Source organism: Prunus avium, chromosome 3 (genome assembly GCF_965620075.1).
Source record: "Prunus avium chromosome 3, drPruAviu1.hap1.1, whole genome shotgun sequence".
Taxonomy (NCBI): Eukaryota; Viridiplantae; Streptophyta; class Magnoliopsida; order Rosales; family Rosaceae; genus Prunus; species Prunus avium.
The window spans coordinates 34728932-34747777 of NC_142286.1; the positions used below are offsets into that span (position 1 = coordinate 34728932).

The 18846-nt window shown below is 37.1% G+C and overlaps 1 protein-coding gene and 2 pseudogenes across 2 annotated transcripts; all 3 read right to left on the reverse strand.

Moving 5' to 3' along the window:
- Window positions 1–3963: 3963 nt before the first annotated feature.
- On the reverse strand, window positions 3964–7881 carry LOC148296015 (G-type lectin S-receptor-like serine/threonine-protein kinase At4g27290). The gene is made up of 7 exons (XM_088250876.1): window positions 6069–7881; window positions 5850–5967; window positions 5577–5742; window positions 5213–5423; window positions 4777–5014; window positions 4526–4676; window positions 3964–4418 (listed from the first exon to the last, which is right to left on the reverse strand). The coding sequence occupies exons 1-7, from the start codon at window positions 7378–7380 to the stop codon at window positions 4107–4109; spliced, it is 2508 nt and encodes an 835-aa protein (XP_088107002.1). The 5' UTR covers window positions 7381–7881; the 3' UTR covers window positions 3964–4106.
- Window positions 7882–9884: 2003 nt separating this feature from the next.
- On the reverse strand, window positions 9885–10746 carry LOC148296016 (secreted RxLR effector protein 161 pseudogene; annotated as a pseudogene).
- Window positions 10747–12235: 1489 nt separating this feature from the next.
- LOC110754434 (G-type lectin S-receptor-like serine/threonine-protein kinase At1g11330) lies at window positions 12236–15955 on the reverse strand (annotated as a pseudogene). The gene is made up of 10 exons (XR_015834616.1): window positions 15761–15955; window positions 15606–15638; window positions 14433–14951; window positions 14234–14345; window positions 14084–14131; window positions 13823–13988; window positions 13495–13705; window positions 13075–13312; window positions 12832–12982; window positions 12236–12705 (listed from the first exon to the last, which is right to left on the reverse strand). The product of XR_015834616.1 is annotated as a G-type lectin S-receptor-like serine/threonine-protein kinase At1g11330 (transcript).
- Window positions 15956–18846: the final 2891 nt, after the last annotated feature.

Genomic DNA, 18846 nt, shown 5'->3' on the forward strand with positions numbered 1-18846 from the left:
TGCCAAACTTCTTGAAAAACCAAGGGATAAGAGGAAGGTGCTGATACGATTAAACCATGCACGCGGAGCCTTGTTTGAGGCCATAAAGAGACTTGTGAAGTTTACAGACATGAGTGGGATGAGCAGGGTTCACAAAACTAGGAGGCTGAACCATATATACGTCTTCTTGAAGGAAACCATGAAGGAAGGCATTCTTGACATCAGGTTGCCATAAGGACCACCGGCGAGAAACCACAAGACTGAGAACAATGCGAATTGTTGTTGGTTTGACAACAGGACTGAAGGTCTCAAAGTAGTCAATGCCAGGTATAGGGTTGGTTTTACACAAATTATGACAAGTTTTTAACCCTTAGATTAATGGTTTAGATTAACCAAATTAGTGGATCAGTTTTAAATAATTATATTAGTTTTTCCTCCTTATTTCTCTCTCCTCAATAATGTTTTTTACATCTTCCTGTTTTCCAGTGTCGCTCACCTAAGGACTTAAAAATGAGGTCATGTTGGTCCTTTTTAATAAAGACCATTGAATTAATCCAACAACACATATAATTACTAGTTTAAACCCTCTCTCATGCTCCTTGTTTCACCCAAACAATTCTTTTAATTATTATAACCAGCAAAAACAAATAAAACTAAAAACAAAGAAAGTAGGGTTACACGTTGTCTTCATCCCAGCCACCATCTACCCCTCATCCCCAGAGCCGGCCTTGGCCCAAGGCTACCAGGGCTACAGCCCGGGTCCCAAAGCTGAGGAGGGGCCCAATTTTTTTTTTTAAGCCTATGTATATGTGTATATAAAAAACAAAATAATAATAAAAGAAATGAAAAGGAGAATCCAAACCGTACCTGTACCAAAGAGGAAGCCAAATCAATCTTCAATCACTTTTAATATTCTCAATCGCAAGAAACGTATTGCAGAGGAAGTAAAGTAAATTATTATTTATTAATTATATAATATAATATAAAACAAGGATCGAAAAAACATGGGGGAATCAAGTAATCAACAGACCTTCTTAGCCATAAAAAGAAGAAGAAAAAACCCAGCCAAGAAGTTCATAACGCAAGCAAATTTTTTTTTTTTTCTGGTGATTCTCGTCTTCTCTAATACAAAGTTAGAAAACAAATCATCCACAAGCTAGACCAAGTGCCTTTCTTTGAAGATAATTTTTTTTATTTATATAATATATAGAATCTAGATGTAAATTTTTTGTAAATTGTAATACATATTTTTATTAACTTTTTGTTTTAAATTATTTGATTCAACAGAAAACTTGGCTGGGATTCTTGTTCTTTATAATTGGAAGTTTCAAGTTGGAGAAAATATGCTCAAAATCCAGGTTTTATTGTTCTTCGTTAATTAGTTTTATTATTTTTTATTGTGTTGTGTTTATTATAAAAATTAAAAAATGTTTCCTAATAAACAATTTTCTGGAAATCTCAAGAGACAAAGAAAGAAAAAAGAAGAAGAATTGCTCAAAATTTAAGAGGATCTTTGAATAAATATTTTGTTAAACAATCCAATGCTTCACTTGAAATCTTTGAGTAAATTCTTATAATTTTAATAAAAATAATTAGTTGATAAATATATATATATTTTTTAATTTTAGGGTTTAATTTGTATAAAAGGGCACACTTTAGAAAATTTGCCTTGGGCCTTAGAAAACCCAGGACCGGCTCTGCTCATCCCCTTTCTCTCTTCCTCTTCCTCATTCTTCCCCCTCGGTCATCTTCATCCCCTCATCTTCTCCATAGTACTTGAAATCAAGGATGAGTGTTAAAATCATTCGCCTTTATAAATCAAGGAAAGTTTAATCTCATTGGGACATTACTGTTAGATTTACAATTATGTTAGTTTAATCTCACGAGTCACATTCTAATCCAGTTTTCGTTTTCAAACAACATCGATTAAACTCAACCCATACGTAAGATCGAATTACAAATATACTTAAATTTCTTTCACTTAATTTTTTTCTCCTCATCCTTTACTTCATATACTATGGAGAAGGTGAGAGTGGAGAAGATGAGGGGATGAAGACCGTTAGGTGCTTGTTTAGTTGTATTCATGTCATTGGCTCATTTGGCAAGAGAAGAGTGGTCCACGTGGCAGCCTTCTCACCTTTCAATTGTTATTCAGTTGTGGGGTTGTTAGATTAGTAGTTAATTCCGCGGTTTAGGCGCGAATTTTAGTTACAGTTGCTAACCCAGTTTATAAGCTGGTTTTGTAAGGCTTTTAGTTGTGAATTGTTTTGTAAATGTTTTGAGCCAATAAAGTTACTTATTTTGCTTACACGAGTCAAGGTTGAGACAATTGGGTTCCTATCAGAGGGGGAAGAATGAGGAAGAGGAAGAGAGAGAGGGGATGAGGGGGAGATGGTGGCTGGGATGAAGGAAAACATATTCAACGAGTAACCCTAATTTTTATTTTTATTTTAATTTTTTTGCTAGGTAGAATAATTAAAATAGTTGTTTGAGTAAAACAAGGCCATGAGTGAGGGTTTAAACTAGTAATTATATGTGCCATTAGATTAATCCAATGATTTTTATTAGGTCATTAGGTGAGCGGGACTGCCCTATTTTCTTGGTTTTCCTTTGCCTTCTTGGTCAATTAATCCCTCCTCCTTTCCCCCTCCTCCCTCCTCCCTCCTCCCTCCTCCCTCCTCATCCTCCTCTTACATCTCCATATTTGAAGGGGTTGATCAAGAAATCTATCCAATATTATGAAGGAAATTTGAAACAAATTGAAATCTATCCAAAAAATCACTTGAATCCGATATCATTTTATCATTCAATTAAATTATCACTACAAAAAATGAAAGCAATAGTCACATTTTTTTAAGTAACTAATTATTTTGGTGACAATTATGGTTGGTCAATGCTCTTAACCAAATTAGTCACCATTATTTGTATCTAATGATTTAAATATAATAAATTTTGTTGTAGCTGACACATGAATAGTAATAATGTAATAAAATATAAGAGGATAATCTTTCCCAGAATAAAATATTTACAATGGCAATTTAATAAAAATATGTAGATGGAATCTTTCTAACTAACCAAGGCTCTTTTCCCTTCCCTCTGTATAATTAGTACTCTAAATAATAAATATTATAAAATAAAAAAAGTGAGAGCATTGCATTTGCATTCAGATGCGCCCATATTTATGTATGGGCTGTCATTTTGTCTTTTTAGATTTTTCGTTTGTTAATTAAGTTATGGATTATACTTGTGTTTGATTTGGATTATGCTTTGGTTTTTCTGTTTTAGATGATGAAGATGATGAAGATGATGAGGACCGACAACACTCAAGATGCCATAAGACTAAATTGTAATTAATCAATTAGAGAATTGTAATGAATTTTTTTGGTTGAAAATTGTAATGGAATTGCAATCAAATGATATAATTATTGAATTGTTTCTTTGCTTTTTTTGGTCTGGGAATTGTTTCTTTGTGTATTGAATGGTAGTGATTGTACGTATATATATACTATTCAACTACTGTATATTTATTAGTCAATTATTGAAAAATGAAAAGGAAGAGATACACCAAATAAAAAAGAAAAAGAAATATATCAAATAGAAATTTAATACACAAAAAAATATTTAAGTAAAACTTTAGATATATTAAAATATAAGGCTAAAGTTGATTTGACGGGTTGTGGGCCCCATGCACTTCAGAGGCAGTTGACAGTAAACTAAAATTTGTCACGAAGCTGTTGAATTCGTGACAAAACACCTTTAGTTACGGCTTCACGAAGCAATTGGTAACTATTGCTGACTTTTTTTGTAGTGTATTGAAATTTAAACACTTTCTTGAAGCATCGTGTTCATTGATTTTGTTGGTCTCAATTAGATGCCTTAATGATTTTCAATTTGTCTGATTTTTTTGCAAGGATGATCTATGAATGAAGACTTGAAAAATAAATTATTTGGATCGTTGAAAAAAAAATTGTAGAGTACTTTGAAGGGTGTCCCTCAATGGAAGTGGACTATATATATATAAACAAAAATAGTATTGCTGAGTTCTAGCAATTGTCACAACGTTTTGCTTTTTAGTTTATATACCTAACATTAAATGTGTTGAGGGACGGAAACAAATATTGGAACCCCTATCGACCTGCTGGCAAACTGATGGTGACTCCATTGTTGGAAAAAACGGCAGGTAATTGAGAAGAACCAACAACAGGTACGGAATTCCTGTTAGTTGAAAAGGCAGGTTCCTTGGAGGGTGGAAGTGATGTGGCTTCATTGCTCTGCAACATACGAATTACAGAAGCCATTGTTGGTCGATCAGCTGGAGCTTCTTGAACACACAAAAACCCTACATGGATACACTTCAAAGCTTCATCAGGGGGGCACGTTTCCCTTACTGATGCATCAATCACCTCCATTCCTCTACCTTCTTTCCACAATTCCCATGCCTAATTAAGATTTAACATACTTAAACTTGTATTTTACAGTTAATCGCAAATTTACTGGGCATAAAAACAGAAAGGAGAGTATATAGTTCAGAATTATTAATACTTACCCATCCAGCAAGAGTTGGTGAATGTTCAAAGCGATAAAAAGCAGCATTCCTCTTTCCACTTACAATCTCCAACAACAACACTCCAAAACTAAACACATCTACTTTCTCAGAGAAATGGCCATATCTTGCATACTCTGGAGACATGTATCCGCTGCATGAATTGATGGTAAAGAAGTAAGCAATACCAGTGATTGCATAAGGTTTAGCAGAACTGAATGAAAAACATGCCCTATATATATATAAATACTTACTATGTGCCAACAACCCTGTTGGTATTTGCTTCAGTTTGATTTGTCTCAAAAATCTTAGCCATCCCAAAGTCTGATATTTTTGGGTGCATTGCTCCATCCAACAGAACATTACTTGCTTTCAGGTCCCTGTGTATGATTTTCAATCTAGAGTACTTGTGGATATAAAGTACTCCCTGAGCAATACCCTCTATAATTCGAAAGCGTTTTCCCCAATCTAATTCTGCATTTTCAGATGGATCTGATAGGATAAACCATGAAGAAAATTGAGCCAAGTGTTTTTCTTTTTATTTTAGATGAAATGCTGGACAAATGGAAAAAGATCTTGCATTACACAACTTTTGCGCATTGAAAAGGATCTTGCTAAAAGGTAATCAAATTTGAGGTCCCAGAAATCAACAATATCAAAGAATCAATCTTAGGAGGAATGAGGATATACCAAACAAAAGTTTGTCCAAACTTCGATTGGGCATGAACTCATAGATCAAGATCAGTTCCTCCTCCTCAATACAGCAACCTAAGAGCCTAACAAGATTGGTATGCTGGAGCTTGGCTATAAGATTTAACTCATTCATGAACTCCTCATGTCCTTGCCCTGACATTTTTGACAGTCTTTTTATGGCTACTTCTTGATTTTCAGGCAAAATCCCCTGCAGTGGAAGGAAAATCAAACACAAAGTGAACCACAATTCCACCAACCAAACTTAATTAGGAAAAAGGTTATTCAGAGAACCAAAAAGTATAAATATTTATGTAAGAACAACTAATATACTTTAATTACCAATACAAAGTGGAAGAGTCACCTTATAAACAGGGCCAAATCCTCCCTCTCCCAGTTTATTAGCTTCAGAGAAGTTGTTTGTTGCATCTAATATACTCTTTAAACCGAAGAGTGGTAGTTCTGTATCATTCTTTCCACCTCCGGCACCATAATTTATTTTAGTCACACCATACTTCCTCCCCTGCTTCCTGTTTCAGTCTTTGTTAGAGCATGGATCATTTGTTTAGAGAATCCGTGTGAATGCACGAGTGCATGTGTGTGTGAGAGAGAAAGAGAGACAGAGTGGTTGCAACACCTTTGCTTCCCCAATCTTTTCTTCCATAGGAAGTAGCAAAAAATTATCGTAAGCAACTCTGCTGCTGCTGAGACCATTGCAATTTTAAGGGAGAGCTTATCCGCATCACCCTTGCCATCTGCAAAAAATAAAATAAAATAAAATTAAATGTTCAGGTTGACCAATTAAAAGGATGGCTATGATCTTTCATAACAACACCAACAATCATTCCCTTATTACTTTTAAGATACATAAGCTCAGAAGCTGCAAGTCTGATGTATAAAGTTCTTCCACCAGCGTCATCTGCCGCAAGTTCTTGCACACCCAGGAGATCTCCAATCCAAATTGAACATGTGGTACTGCTTTCATAAGCATAAGCAGTGCAAGCGCAGTTATTTAAGCAGATTGATTCACATTTCTTAGCACTCCCAACCTTAATATGCAGTTCATTTTCAGGCATTGACATGCTATGCATTTCTAGAAACTGGTCTTTCGTCCCAATAACACTAGTTGAATTCCCACACTGCAAATTGGTTTTTCTTTGACACCCACCAGAGTAATCCTGCAAAACCCAATCCCGTGGCGACTTCTGCTCAAAACCCATCAAACAATTACACAAGACCCCGGATTTTTCATTGCAGCTCCCGAATGCCCCGCAAATCGCATGAACAGCACATTGCTGTCTTGGTCGAGACGTTAACAATTTCGGTGGCAGGGAAGGCGTAAACCAAATTAGTTGCTGAATCTGCCCCGATGCTGACATCATGAATGGAGATACTTTCTTTGGATCATAAAGCGAATAGGTGAAATAACTTCCGTTTTCAATTGAAACAAAGCTGTAGTTGTAGACGTAATTAAGCCTCATCTCAGGAAACAAGCTGAAAATATTTGAACTTGCATTCCATGATCCACTGGTCCAATACTGTTTAGACCTATTCCACTGTAAGATATATGAATTGCTTCCATTCGGGTCTAGCTTACAAGAGTAAAGACCTGGTGCAGGATCCCGTGAGTTCTTCCATGAAGTGAGAATTTGGGTTTGTTTGGTAATATTGTTGAATCCAATCTTGGCTCCTGGTAGCCATGCATGGGTTGGATGATCAAAGCTTTGCCATAAAAACTCAGATGAACTAGAATGAGCTCTTAAGACAAGATTTCCACTATCTAAAAGAACTGCTTGCACAGAAGCAGAGGTGGTGGAGGAGGTCAACTGTGTGGACCAAACTGGAGTTTTGGCCTCATTAAAGAGAACTAAATTGCCATCTGAGATATTCAACACTGATGAAAATCTATCAGAGATTGGTTTTTCCCTATTTGCCACCCAAACTATGGTACTCGCAGATACCACTCGGTAGGAACACCAGGTACCTATGTAGTGGCGGCCATCTAATTCGAAGAACCCCAGTTCAAAATCCCCGGAGACGATTGTCTGGTCACCGGAGAGAGATTGGTTTGCAGTGATGGTGTCAGCTGCAAAGGAGATACGGGACTCGCGAAATAGGCACAATAAAACAACTATAAACACCAACATTGGGTTGGTTTTGGTATCCATGGCTCCACTAAGAATTTGCACACAAGAAAGATAATGTCTTGCTACTTAATCCAAATCAACCATTGAAGGGTCAAGTCATGCGTGCTGCATATTTTATTGATAGCATTGCTTTCAAACTTTTTATAAATTTGTCACTATACTTTCGTGAATGCCAATTACTTTGAATTTCTTATCATTTATGTTTTTTGTGAATTTGTGGTGGGTGTCTCTGGAAGTAAAATAATTTATTTTTTTGTCATACATGTAACTTTTCAAAGAAAATCTTCTTCCATCTAGGGGATACTCAGTTCAAATACTTCACGTATTAGCTCTACTTGGAGGACGGTCTCAAAAACTCTATTTGAGGGGGTGGAAAGGTAAATCCAATTTAAGAATATTCAACTATTTGGTTCTATTTCAATGGGTGTAGGTCTCGTAACTTCTCTAATAAAGGTGGAGCCCATCAATAAAATGTAATGGAAACATGGGTTTTGACATACAAGCATAACAAAAGAACTGAAAGTAAAAGCACCAACCTTTGTTTGGTTCTGGTATCCATGGCTGCACAAAACATATTTGCAGACAAATTTACTAGAAGCACACTGCTCACTCAACGTCTTCATCGTTGTTTATCACTTTCCTTACTGAGTTCCAGTTGGAGGAGACGGTCCTCTTCGTTTTTCGTTTTCATCTCCCTCCTCCTCTGTCAATCCTGTGAGCTGAAATCTGAGCCAATTAAGAAAAATCATTGCTTTGGTTCTATTTAAATGGGTTTCATCAGTTGAAAGGATTTGCAGAAATGAGAAAATGTGAGAGGATACAACTTTGTATGAGAGGCTGATGAGATGAGATAATAGTTTTTGTTTTGTTTCTTTTACAAGTTTTAATAATTTATTAATATTTATAATTGAGCTAATAAAAATACTCTTGAAAATGCATTCATGTGTCCAATAATTTTGCCAATAATAATATTCTTGAAAAAGTGAGTTAAATTAAAATTCAGGACACAAGTAAAAATTAAAAGAGAAGAAGCGATATTTTTCTTAAATGAGAAGAAGCATTATTGGACCACATTTCTTTCTTTTTCTTCTTTTTCTTAGGATGTGACAACTGAACCAAAAGAACAACAAATCTCTATGAGTTTCCACAACAAACTCAAATGCTGGGATCTGGACGTCAAAAAATTATTGAAGCAGATTTGAGTTGTATCCATTTTGGCCTTAACTGAACATCCAGTTTTGCATGCAATGTAAATGTAATTGAAATATAAATTTAGATATTTATAAAAATACTCAATCCTAGACATGTATTTATAAAAATACTCAAGCACTATTTAAACATAGAAACATACCCAAAATGGGTTTTGGGTATGTGTGTAATGATTGGTTTTGGGTATGTTTATAAATGGGTTTTGAGTGTGTGTAATGATGAGTTTTGGGTATGTTTATAAAGTGTTTTGGGTGTTGAGTATTTTTATAATTTCAGCCCCCATTTTGGGTATTTTAGTGAAACTCCCATATAAATTTAGGAGAATATGTTAAATAAGTTTCATTTTTAGTTTGAAGAAAACGAGTTCGAAAATCCCACCTGCAGAGGCAAAGGCAATGGTCTGATCACCAAATAGAGACAATGGTTTGCAGTGAGGTCCAAGGCTGCACAAAAAATAAAATTAAGACAAAAAACAAAACAAAAATTTGCTCACTATAGCAAAGATAAAGTTCAATTTAAGAAACCCACCACATAAGTCAAGAACTAGATTTTGAGTTGATGGGATTTGAAGAAAATGATACGAGATCCCCAATTTCGGAGGAGTGAGTTTATTGCATTTTTTTTCTTTTCCAAGTTTTATTCATGAATTAATATTTGTGATTTCTAATAAATATACTCTTAAAAATGATAAGTATAGTAATATGATGGGACTATTCCATTCCCAATTTGTTTTTTTTAAAGCCACTTAAACTACAACTCGCCAATGCGTGCATGTGTGTGAGAAACCCCCCTCCTCCTTATAGTTTAGACTATCTGTAAGAGTTTGAATTCAAGTTGTATTCCTTTGTGTAAATATTACAATATTTATAATTGCACAATAAAGATATAAACGGTAAAAGCCTTGAATAGCAGTAAATACAAAATATTTGGAGAGCAAGTCAACTATTGTGATTAAGAAGAATCCGTTTCAGATTCTTCTTCCTTGATGAGTGCGTGTGGTTTAACACCCCCCCGCAAATTGAGCTGCCTTGGACGAACAAGTTTGGAACATAAGAGATGGTGTTGTAGCTTGTGAAGTGGCTTAGTGAGAAGATTCGCAGGTTGATCAACATAGGGGATGAAGCAGACTTGATGACTCCCAAGGGCCACCTTCTCGCGAATAAAGTGGTAGTTAAGTTCAATGTGACGAGTACGAGCATGGAATACCAAGTTTGCCGCCATATAATTGTGCTGAGATTGTCACAATGCATGAGAACCAGAAAAGGCAGACGAACGCCCAGTTCATGTAACAGAGAATAGAGCCAAGAAGATTCGGCTCAAGCATGAGCAAGAGAACAGTACTCAGATTCCGCATTGGAGAGCGAAACTGTTGGCTGCTTTTTGGAGCACCAGGAAATAAGATTGGAGCTCAAGTAGATGAGGTAGCCAGTCGTCGAACGGCGGGAGTCTGGGCACCTAGCCCAATCGGCATTTGAGTAAACGGTGAGATGAGTGGAAGGACCTTGGGGTGTAAAATGGAGGCCAAAGTCAATGGTGCCCTTAACATAGCGGAGAATCCTTTTGACGGCAACCATGTGAGGAGAACGAGGAGAGCTCATAAACTGGGCCACAGTGTTGACGGCAAAGGAAATATCTGGGCGGGTAAGGGTGAGGTATTGAAGACTCCCCACAAGTTCACGGTATTTTGTGGGAGAAGCGAGCAAGTCACCATCACTGGCAGTTAGAACAGACTTGGCTGCAAGATGAGTGGAAGCGGGCTTGGCATGTAGGACATTACCCTTGTGTAACAAATCATGAACATACTTAAGTTGATTGAGATGAAGGGCACCATCATGAGAGACAACCTATAAACCTAAGAAGTAACTAAGAGGACCAAGGTCCTTGATGTCAAATTGGTGGCTTAAAGGAGATATAAAAATCTGTAAAAGAGAGGAATCACTGCCAGTAATCACAATGTCGTCAACATACAGGAGGAGAAAGATGGTGTGGGATCCCTGCTGAAAGATAAAAAGTACGTGAAGAGTTTGCCAAACTTCTTGAAAAACCAAGGGATAAGAGGAAGGTGATGATACGATTAAACCATGCACGCGGAGCCTGTTTGAGGCCATAAAGAGACTTGTGAAGTTTATAGACATGAGTGGGATGAGCAGGGTTCACAAAACCAGGAGGCTGAACCATATATACATCCTCTTGAAGGAAGGCATTCTTGACATCAAGTTGCCGCAAGGACCACCAGCGAGAAACCACAAGACTAAGAACAGTGCGAATTATGGTTGGTTTGACAACAGGGCTGAAGGTCTCAAAGTAGTCAATGCCAGGTAGGGTTGGTTTTACACAAATTATGACAAGTTTTTAACCCTTAGATTAATGGTTTAGATTAACCAAATTAGTGGATCAGTTTTAAATAATAGATTATTATAAATAAACTCAATCCTAGACATGTATTTATAAAAAAACCCACGCACTATTTAAACATAGAAACACACCCAAAATCAACCCCAAAATCAACAATTGTATATTTTTTGGGTGTGTTTATAAATGGGTTTTGAGTGCGTGTAATGATGGATTTTGGGTGTGTTTATAAAGTGTTTTGGGTGTTGGGTATTTTTATAATTTCAGCCCCCATTTTGGGTGTTTTAGTGAAACTCCCTTTAAATAATTATATTAGTTTTTCCTCCTTATTTCTCTCTCCTCAATAATGTTTTTAACGTCTCCCTGTTTTCTAGTATCGCTCACCTAAGGACTTAAAAATGAGGTCATGTAAGGTCCTTTTTAAGAAAAACCATTGGATGAATCCAACAGCACATATAATTACTAGTTTAAACACCCTCTCATGCCCCTTGTTTCACCCAAACAATTCTTTTAATTATTATAACCAGCAAAAACAAATAAAACTAAAAACAAAGAAAGTAGGGTTACACGTTGTCTTCATACCAGCCACCATCTACCCCTTCATCCCCTTTCTCTCTTCCTCTTCCTCGTTCTTCCCCCTCAGTCATCTTCATCCCCTCATCTTCTCCGTAGTACATGAAATTAAAGGATGAGTTAAAATCATTCGCCTTTATAAAGCAAGGAAAGTTTAATCTCATTCGGACATTACCGTTAGATTTACAATTATGCTATAACATTCCCATACCTTCCTCACATTCTAATCCAGTTTTCGTTTTCAAACAACATTGATTGAAAAACTCAACCTTTTCACTCTATAATTTAATTTAATTTTTTTCTCCTCATCCTTTACTTCATATACTATGGAGAAGATGAGGGTGGAGAAGATGAGGGGATGAAGATGACCAAGGGTGATAGGTGCTGGTTTAGTTGTATTCATGTCATTGGCCCATTTGGCGGTTTAGGCGCGAATATTAGTTTATAAGGCTTTTAGTTGAATACCAGCTGAACATTCCAAGTCAACAAAGTCAACTATTGAAGGGTCTACGCTCCGTTTCTCTCTTTAGTTTGAGAGTCCTTGGCTCTGTAACTCTGCCCGTTTAACCTTGCATGCGGCATTGTTTTAAGCATTCATAGACCAAACTTGCCTTTCTAAATGTTATAACTTTTTAGGTATACAGTTCTGTTCATGTTCATTGCTCTGCAATGCGTAAAGATCTAGGAATATTTGTTCAGTGAGGCTTCTTTTTAAGTTTCTCACACCTGAACCAGACCAATATAAGTTGTGAAGCACTTTTGTTTACTTAAGTAATAAAAAAGAGTCTTGGACATTGCCAAAGTCTTGCACACTTGATTGTGAGTACTCTTGTCACAGTGTTTTCATTTTTCGTTTATATATCCAACAATAAATGTGTATAGGAAAGGTAACATTTTTGAGCTTCTATCGACCTTCTGGCAAACTAATGGTTACTGCATTATTGGAAATAATGGGAGTTGTTTGAGGAGAAGAACTAACAGCAACGGAATTCCTATGTGTTGAGAAAGCAGGTTCTTTGGAGGATGGAAGAGGTGTAGCTTCATTGGCCAGCATAAGAATTACAGAAGACATTGTTGGCCGATCAGCTGGATCTTCTTGAACACACAAAAATCCTATCTGTATACACTTCAAAGCTTCATCAGGCTGCATGTTTCCCTCACTGATGCATCGATAACCTCCATTCCTCTACCTTCTCTCCATAAGTCCCATGCCTAATTAAGATTCAACATGTAATCCCATTAGTCTTGCATGACTGTTCACATACTTATATTATTTCACGTTTATAGTTAATTATGAATATTTCAGGCTTAGGATACATTAGAATTTTTAATACTCACCCATCCAGCAAGAGTTAGTGAATGCTCAAAGCGATGAAAAGCAGCATTCTTCTTTCCACTAACAATCTCCAGCAGCAACACTCCAAAACTAAACACATCCAGTTTCTCAGAGAAATGGCCATATCTTGCATACTCAGGTGACATGTAGCCGCTGCATAAATTGACGGTAGAGAAGTAAGCAAAAGCAATGATTGCATAAGATTTCAATGATTGAAAACATGTGCCATATATATATATACTTACTATGTGCCAACAACTCTGTTAGTATTTGCTTCAGTTTGATTTATCTCAAAAATCTTTGCCATTCCAAAGTCTGAAATTTTGGGGTTCATTGCTCCATCCAACAGAACATTACTTGCTTTCAGGTCCCTGTGAATGATTTTCAATCTGGAATACTTGTGGATATAAAGTATTCCTTGAGCAATACCTTCTATAATTCGGAAACGTTTTCCCCAATCTAGCTCTAATTTTTCAGATGGATCTGATTGGACAAACCATGGAGAAAAATTAGCTTAATTAGTGATTTTGATTTACTTTAGAAAAAATGTTAAGACACATTGAAGAAGATCTTGCATTACATGGGTTTGCAAAAACGTAATCAAATTTGAAGTCCCAGAAATCAGCAATATGAAAGAAATAATCTTAGAAGTGCTGAGAACATACCAAACAAAAACTTGTCCAGGCTTCGATTGGGCATGAACTCGTAGATCAAAATCAGTTCCTCCTCTTCAGTACAGCAACCCAAGAGCCTAACAAGATTGGTGTGTTGGAGTTTGGCTATAAGCTTTAACTCATTCATGAACTCCTGATGTCCTTGCCCTGACTTCTTCAACAGCCTTTTTATGGCCACTTCTTGATTTCCAGGCAAAATCCCCTGTAGTGGAAGGAAAATCCCACACACATAAAGAGAAGTTAGAGAACCACCTCATTATAAGAAATGTATAAATGAAACTATGAGATTTATAGGTCGGTGGTACTATGAAAGTGTTACCTTATAAACAGGGCCAAACCCTCCTTCTCCCACCTTATTAGCTTCAGAGAAGTTGTTAGTAGCAGCTAATACACTCCTTAAACTGAAGAGTGGTAGCTCTGTATCATTCATTCCACCTCCATCACCAACATTACTTAAAATTTCATCATATCTCTTCCTATGCTTCCTATTTCAGTATTATTTAGTCAGATCATCATTTGTTAGGATTACAAGAATCAGTGTGCGAGCAAGCGAGAGAGAGAGAGAGAGTGGTAGCAGTACCTTTCCTTTTCCAATGTTTTAGTCTCACCATTCTTCCTCCTACGCTCCCTGTTTCATTCTTATTGTTAGAGTATCTTTTTTTGGATTACAAGAATCAGTGTGCCTGCAAATGAGTGCGTGTGTGTTTTCTTCCAAAAGAAATAGCCGTACCTTTCCTTTCCCCATGTTTTCTTCCATAAGAAATAGCCAAAAGTTATTGTAAGCAATCCTGCTGTTCCTGAGACTAGTGCAATCACAAGGGATCGTTTATTTGCATTAACACCTGCAAAGAAAACAAAAGAGAAAGATCAAATTTATTTTAATTAACACACTAACACAATGGCTCGCCAAGTAATCATTTCCTCATTACTTTCAAGCAGTGGAAGAGCAGATCCAAGTCTGATGTATAAAGTTGTTCCACTCCTGTCACCTGTTGCCAGTTGCTGCAAATCCAATAGGTCTCCAGTCAAAATTGAGCATCTAGTGCTGCTATCATAAGCATAAGCCGTGCAAGAGCAGTTGTTTAAGCAGATTGAACCACATTCAGAAATATTCCCAACCACCACAGACTGTTTATTTTGTGGCAATGACATGTTATGGATTTCTTGAAACCCGTCTGGCGCCCTATGTTTAGCACTAGTACTAACAGCAATCCCACAGTACTGCAGGTTGGTTATTCTTGAACACCCACCAGAATAAGCCTGCAAATCCCACTCACTCTGCGACTTTGGCTCAAAACCCATCAAACAATTGCATAGCTGCAAGGATTCCTCATTGCAAATTCCGAATTCCCCACATGAAGCATAAACTTGGCAATATTTTCTTGGTTTAGCCCAAAACAAATTCCACTGGCTGGAAATCTCCAACCATGAGAGTTGCTGAATCTGCCCTGAGGTATGGATCATGAATCGAGATATTATCTTGGTATCATAAAGAGAATAGGTGAAATAACTTTCATTTTTGTTTGTAACATAGCTGTAATTGTAGATATAGTTAAGATTCATCTCAGGAACCAAGTTGAATATACGTGAACTTTCATCCCATGATCCACTGGTCCAATATTGTCTAGACCTATTCCAAAGTAAGAAATATGCATTACTTCCATTGGGGTCAAGCTCAACAGAGAAAAGACCTGGTGCAGGATCCTCTGGACTCTTCCATGATGTGAGAATTTGGGTTCGATTAGTGACAGTGTTGAATCCAAGTCTACCTCCTGGTAGCCATGTATGAGCTGGATGATCAAAGCTTTGCCACAAAGGCTCTGATGTACTAGCATTAGACCCATCAGCTCTCAAGACAAGGTTTCCACTATCTAAAAGAACTGCTTGTGCAGAACCTGAGGTGGTGGTGGAGACTAAATTTGTGGACCAAACTAGAGTTTCCGACTCACTGAAGAGAACTAGATTACCATCTGAGATCCCCAAGACTGAAGAAAATCTATCAGAGACTGGTGTTTTCCTATTTGCCACCCAAACTATGGTCCTCACAGATACTAGTTTCTTAGAGTACCAGATGATGCCTATGTAGTATTTTGAAGAATTACCTGGTTTGAAGAAACCCAACTCAAAAACCCCACCTGCAGAGACAATGGTTTGATCACTAGAGAGAGATTGGTTTTCACTGATGGTGTCAGCTGCAAGGGAAACATGGGTTTTGACATACAGGCATAACAAAAGAACTGAAAGTGGATGCACCAACCTTTGCTTGGTTCTTGTGTCAGCTGCAAGGGATATATGGGACTTGAGAAATAGCCATAATAAAAGAATGTTGAACACGAATTTTGGGTTACTTTTGGTATCCATGGATGCACAAAATTTTTGCAGACAACCAAGATGCTGTATGGTACTAGAATTGAACATTTATGGAAAAATATAGCAATACTTGAAAAGCCAGCTGATCATTCCAAGTCAACTGTTGAAGGGTCAAGTAACACGTCTACAGTTGAGTCGTTTAGCTTCGGTTAGTCCTGCCCTGCATTTGTGGACGAAGGTCCTCCACTGTGCGTTATTTATTTAGTTTGCAGCCTGCCTTTTTCGGCGTTTAGTCATTGGACACCTACTTTTAAGCCTGGAATTAAAAATGTTTTTCATGAGAACTAGCAAGCACCTGCAATTTATAAAATTACACATCTTTGCCAAAATTAAATTTGCTTTGTTTGGGAGACGAACGAATCTAGTCAACAAGACTTGTGGACATGACCATATTCTATTCTCAATGCTAACATAACATTTTTTTTAAATCCAAGTCTAGAATTATTTTTTGTGACAACTAGTTGGCACTGGAATTTATAAAACCAAACCACCTACCAAAAATGAAATTTTATTTATTTATTTATATTAAGAAGGGCAATTTGAACATGAGAATGGCTATCTATAGCAGTATAAATGTCATAGCTTTTTGAACAACCTTAGGTATACAGTTCATGTTGCTCTGCAATGTAAAGATCTACAGAATATTTGTTCGGCCATTTCTTGATTTTCAGGCAAAATCCCCTGTAGTGGAAGAAAAATCCCACACACATAAAGAGAACAACCTCCTTAAATATAAAGAAATGTATAAAAGAATTTCTTAGATTTATAGCTCAGTAGTACTATGAAACTATTACCTTATAAACCGGGCCAAACCCTCCCTCTCCCACCTTAACCCTCCCTCTCCCACCTTAATAGCTTCAGAGAAGTTGTTAGTAGCAGCTAATATACTCCTTAAACTGAAGAGCGGTAGCTCTGTATCATTCTTTCCTAGTCATGGTCATCCACCACAACACCAAATAATCATTTCCTTATTACTTTTAAGCAGTGGAAGAGCAGATCCAAGTCTAATGTATAGAGCTGTTCCATTCCTGTCACCTGCTGCCAGTTGCTGCAAATCCAAGAGATCTCCAGTCAAAATTGAGCATCTAGTGCTGCTATCATAAGCATAAGCAGTGCATGAGCATTTGTTTTAGCAGATTGATCCACATTCAGAAATATTCCAAACCACTACAGACTGTTTATTTTCAGGCAATGACATGTTATGGATTTCTTGAAACCCGTCCCCCGCCCTATAATTAGCACTACTAACAGCAGTTCCACAGTACTGCAGACTGGTTATTCTTGAACACCCACCAGATATGCATTGCTTCCATTTGGATCTAGCTCAAGAGAGAAGAGACCTGGTGCAGGATCCTCTAAACTCTTCCATGAAGTGAGAATTTGGGTTAGTTTGGTAACATTGTTGAATCCAAGTCTACTTCCTGGTAGCCATGTATGTGTTAGATGATCAAAACTTTGCCATAAAGGCTCAGATGAAGTACTAGTACTAGAACCACCTCTTAATAGGACAAGGTTTCCATTAACCAAAAGAAGTGCTTGAACAGAACCAGAAGTGGTGGTGGAGTTCAAATTTGTTGACCAAATTGGAGCTTTGGACTCACTAAAGAAAACCAAATTACCATCTGAGATCCTCAGCTCTGAAGAAAATCTATCAGAGACTGGTTGTTCCCTATATGCCACCCACCCAAACTATGGTCTTAACAGATACTTTCTTGTACCACATGCCTATGTAGTAGTAGTTTGAGACATTACCTGGTTTGAAGAAACCCAGCTCAAAAACCCCACCTGCAGGGACAATGGTTTGATCACCAGAGAGATTGGTTTTTACCGATGGTGTCAGCTGCAAGGGAAACATGGGTTTTGACATATAGGCATAACAAAAGAACTGAAAGTGAAAGCACCAACCTTTGCTTGGTTCTGGTATCCATGGCTGCACAAAACAAATTTGCAGACAAATTTACAAGAAGCACATTGCTCACTCAACTTCTTCATCGTTGTTTATCACTTTCCTTACTGAGTTCCAGTTGGAGGAGACGGCCCTCTTCGTTTTTCGTTTTCATCTCCCTCCTCCTCTGTCAATCCTGTGAGCTGAAATCTCAGCCAATTAAGAAAAATAATTGTTTTGGTTCTATTTAAATGGGTTTCATCAGTTGAAAGGATTTGCAGAAATGAGAAAATGTGAGAGGATACAACTTTGTATGAGAGGCTGATGAGATGAGATAATAGTTTTTGTTTTGTTTCTTTTACAAGTTTTAATAATTTATTAATATTTATAATTGAGCTAATAAAAAGACTCTTGAAAATGCATTCATGTGTCCAATTATTTTGCCAATAATAATATTCTTGAAAAGTGAGTTAAATTAAAATTCAGGACACAAGTAAAAATTAAAAGAGAAGAAGCGATATTTTTCTTAAGAGTAATGCTATTTGGACACACAACATTGACACACTCAGTGACACCCGCTGATGTGTCAATGTATCATTTGGTCTTCTTTTCTCCTCATTTTCTATTCAGTGAATGATATATTGACACATCAGCAGGTGTCAACTAAGTGTGTCAATGTTGTATGTCCAAATAGCATTACTCATTTCTTAAATGGGAGGACCCAGGATCAAGTTGCCAACCATGCATTATTGGACCACATTTCTTTCTTTTTCTTCTTTTTCTTAAGATATGACAAAATAACCATGCCCCATGGTCCTATGAGAGCAAATTTAATGCAATATGTAGCTTTGTCTCCTGCAAAGGACCAGGTCTAATAAATTTATCTTGCTTTTTCTTCTTATCACGCATTTTGTCATAGCATTGGGCCAAGCCGAACCCAAAAAAACCCCAAAGCCGGCCAGTCCTACCCATTCACAAGAAAAAAAGCCGTTTCTTGACCCAGAAAACAGGGCTGGGCTAGGTCCCTTTAAGCTAAGAAAGACATGCATTGTTGATTAAAGGCAGCTTTGAGGTGGATTTGTTGTGCC

Coding starts and splice junctions, on each gene's coding strand:
- LOC148296015 (XM_088250876.1), bottom strand. CDS start 7,380: ATGGATACCAAAACCAACCCAATGTTGGTGTTTATAGTTGTTTTATTG. Junction 4,677..4,776: donor AACAGGGTTGTTGGCACATA/GTAAGTATTTAT, acceptor CAATTCATGCAG/CGGATACATGTCTCCAGAGT. Junction 4,419..4,525: donor CACCAACTCTTGCTGGATGG/GTAAGTATTAAT, acceptor AATCTTAATTAG/GCATGGGAATTGTGGAAAGA.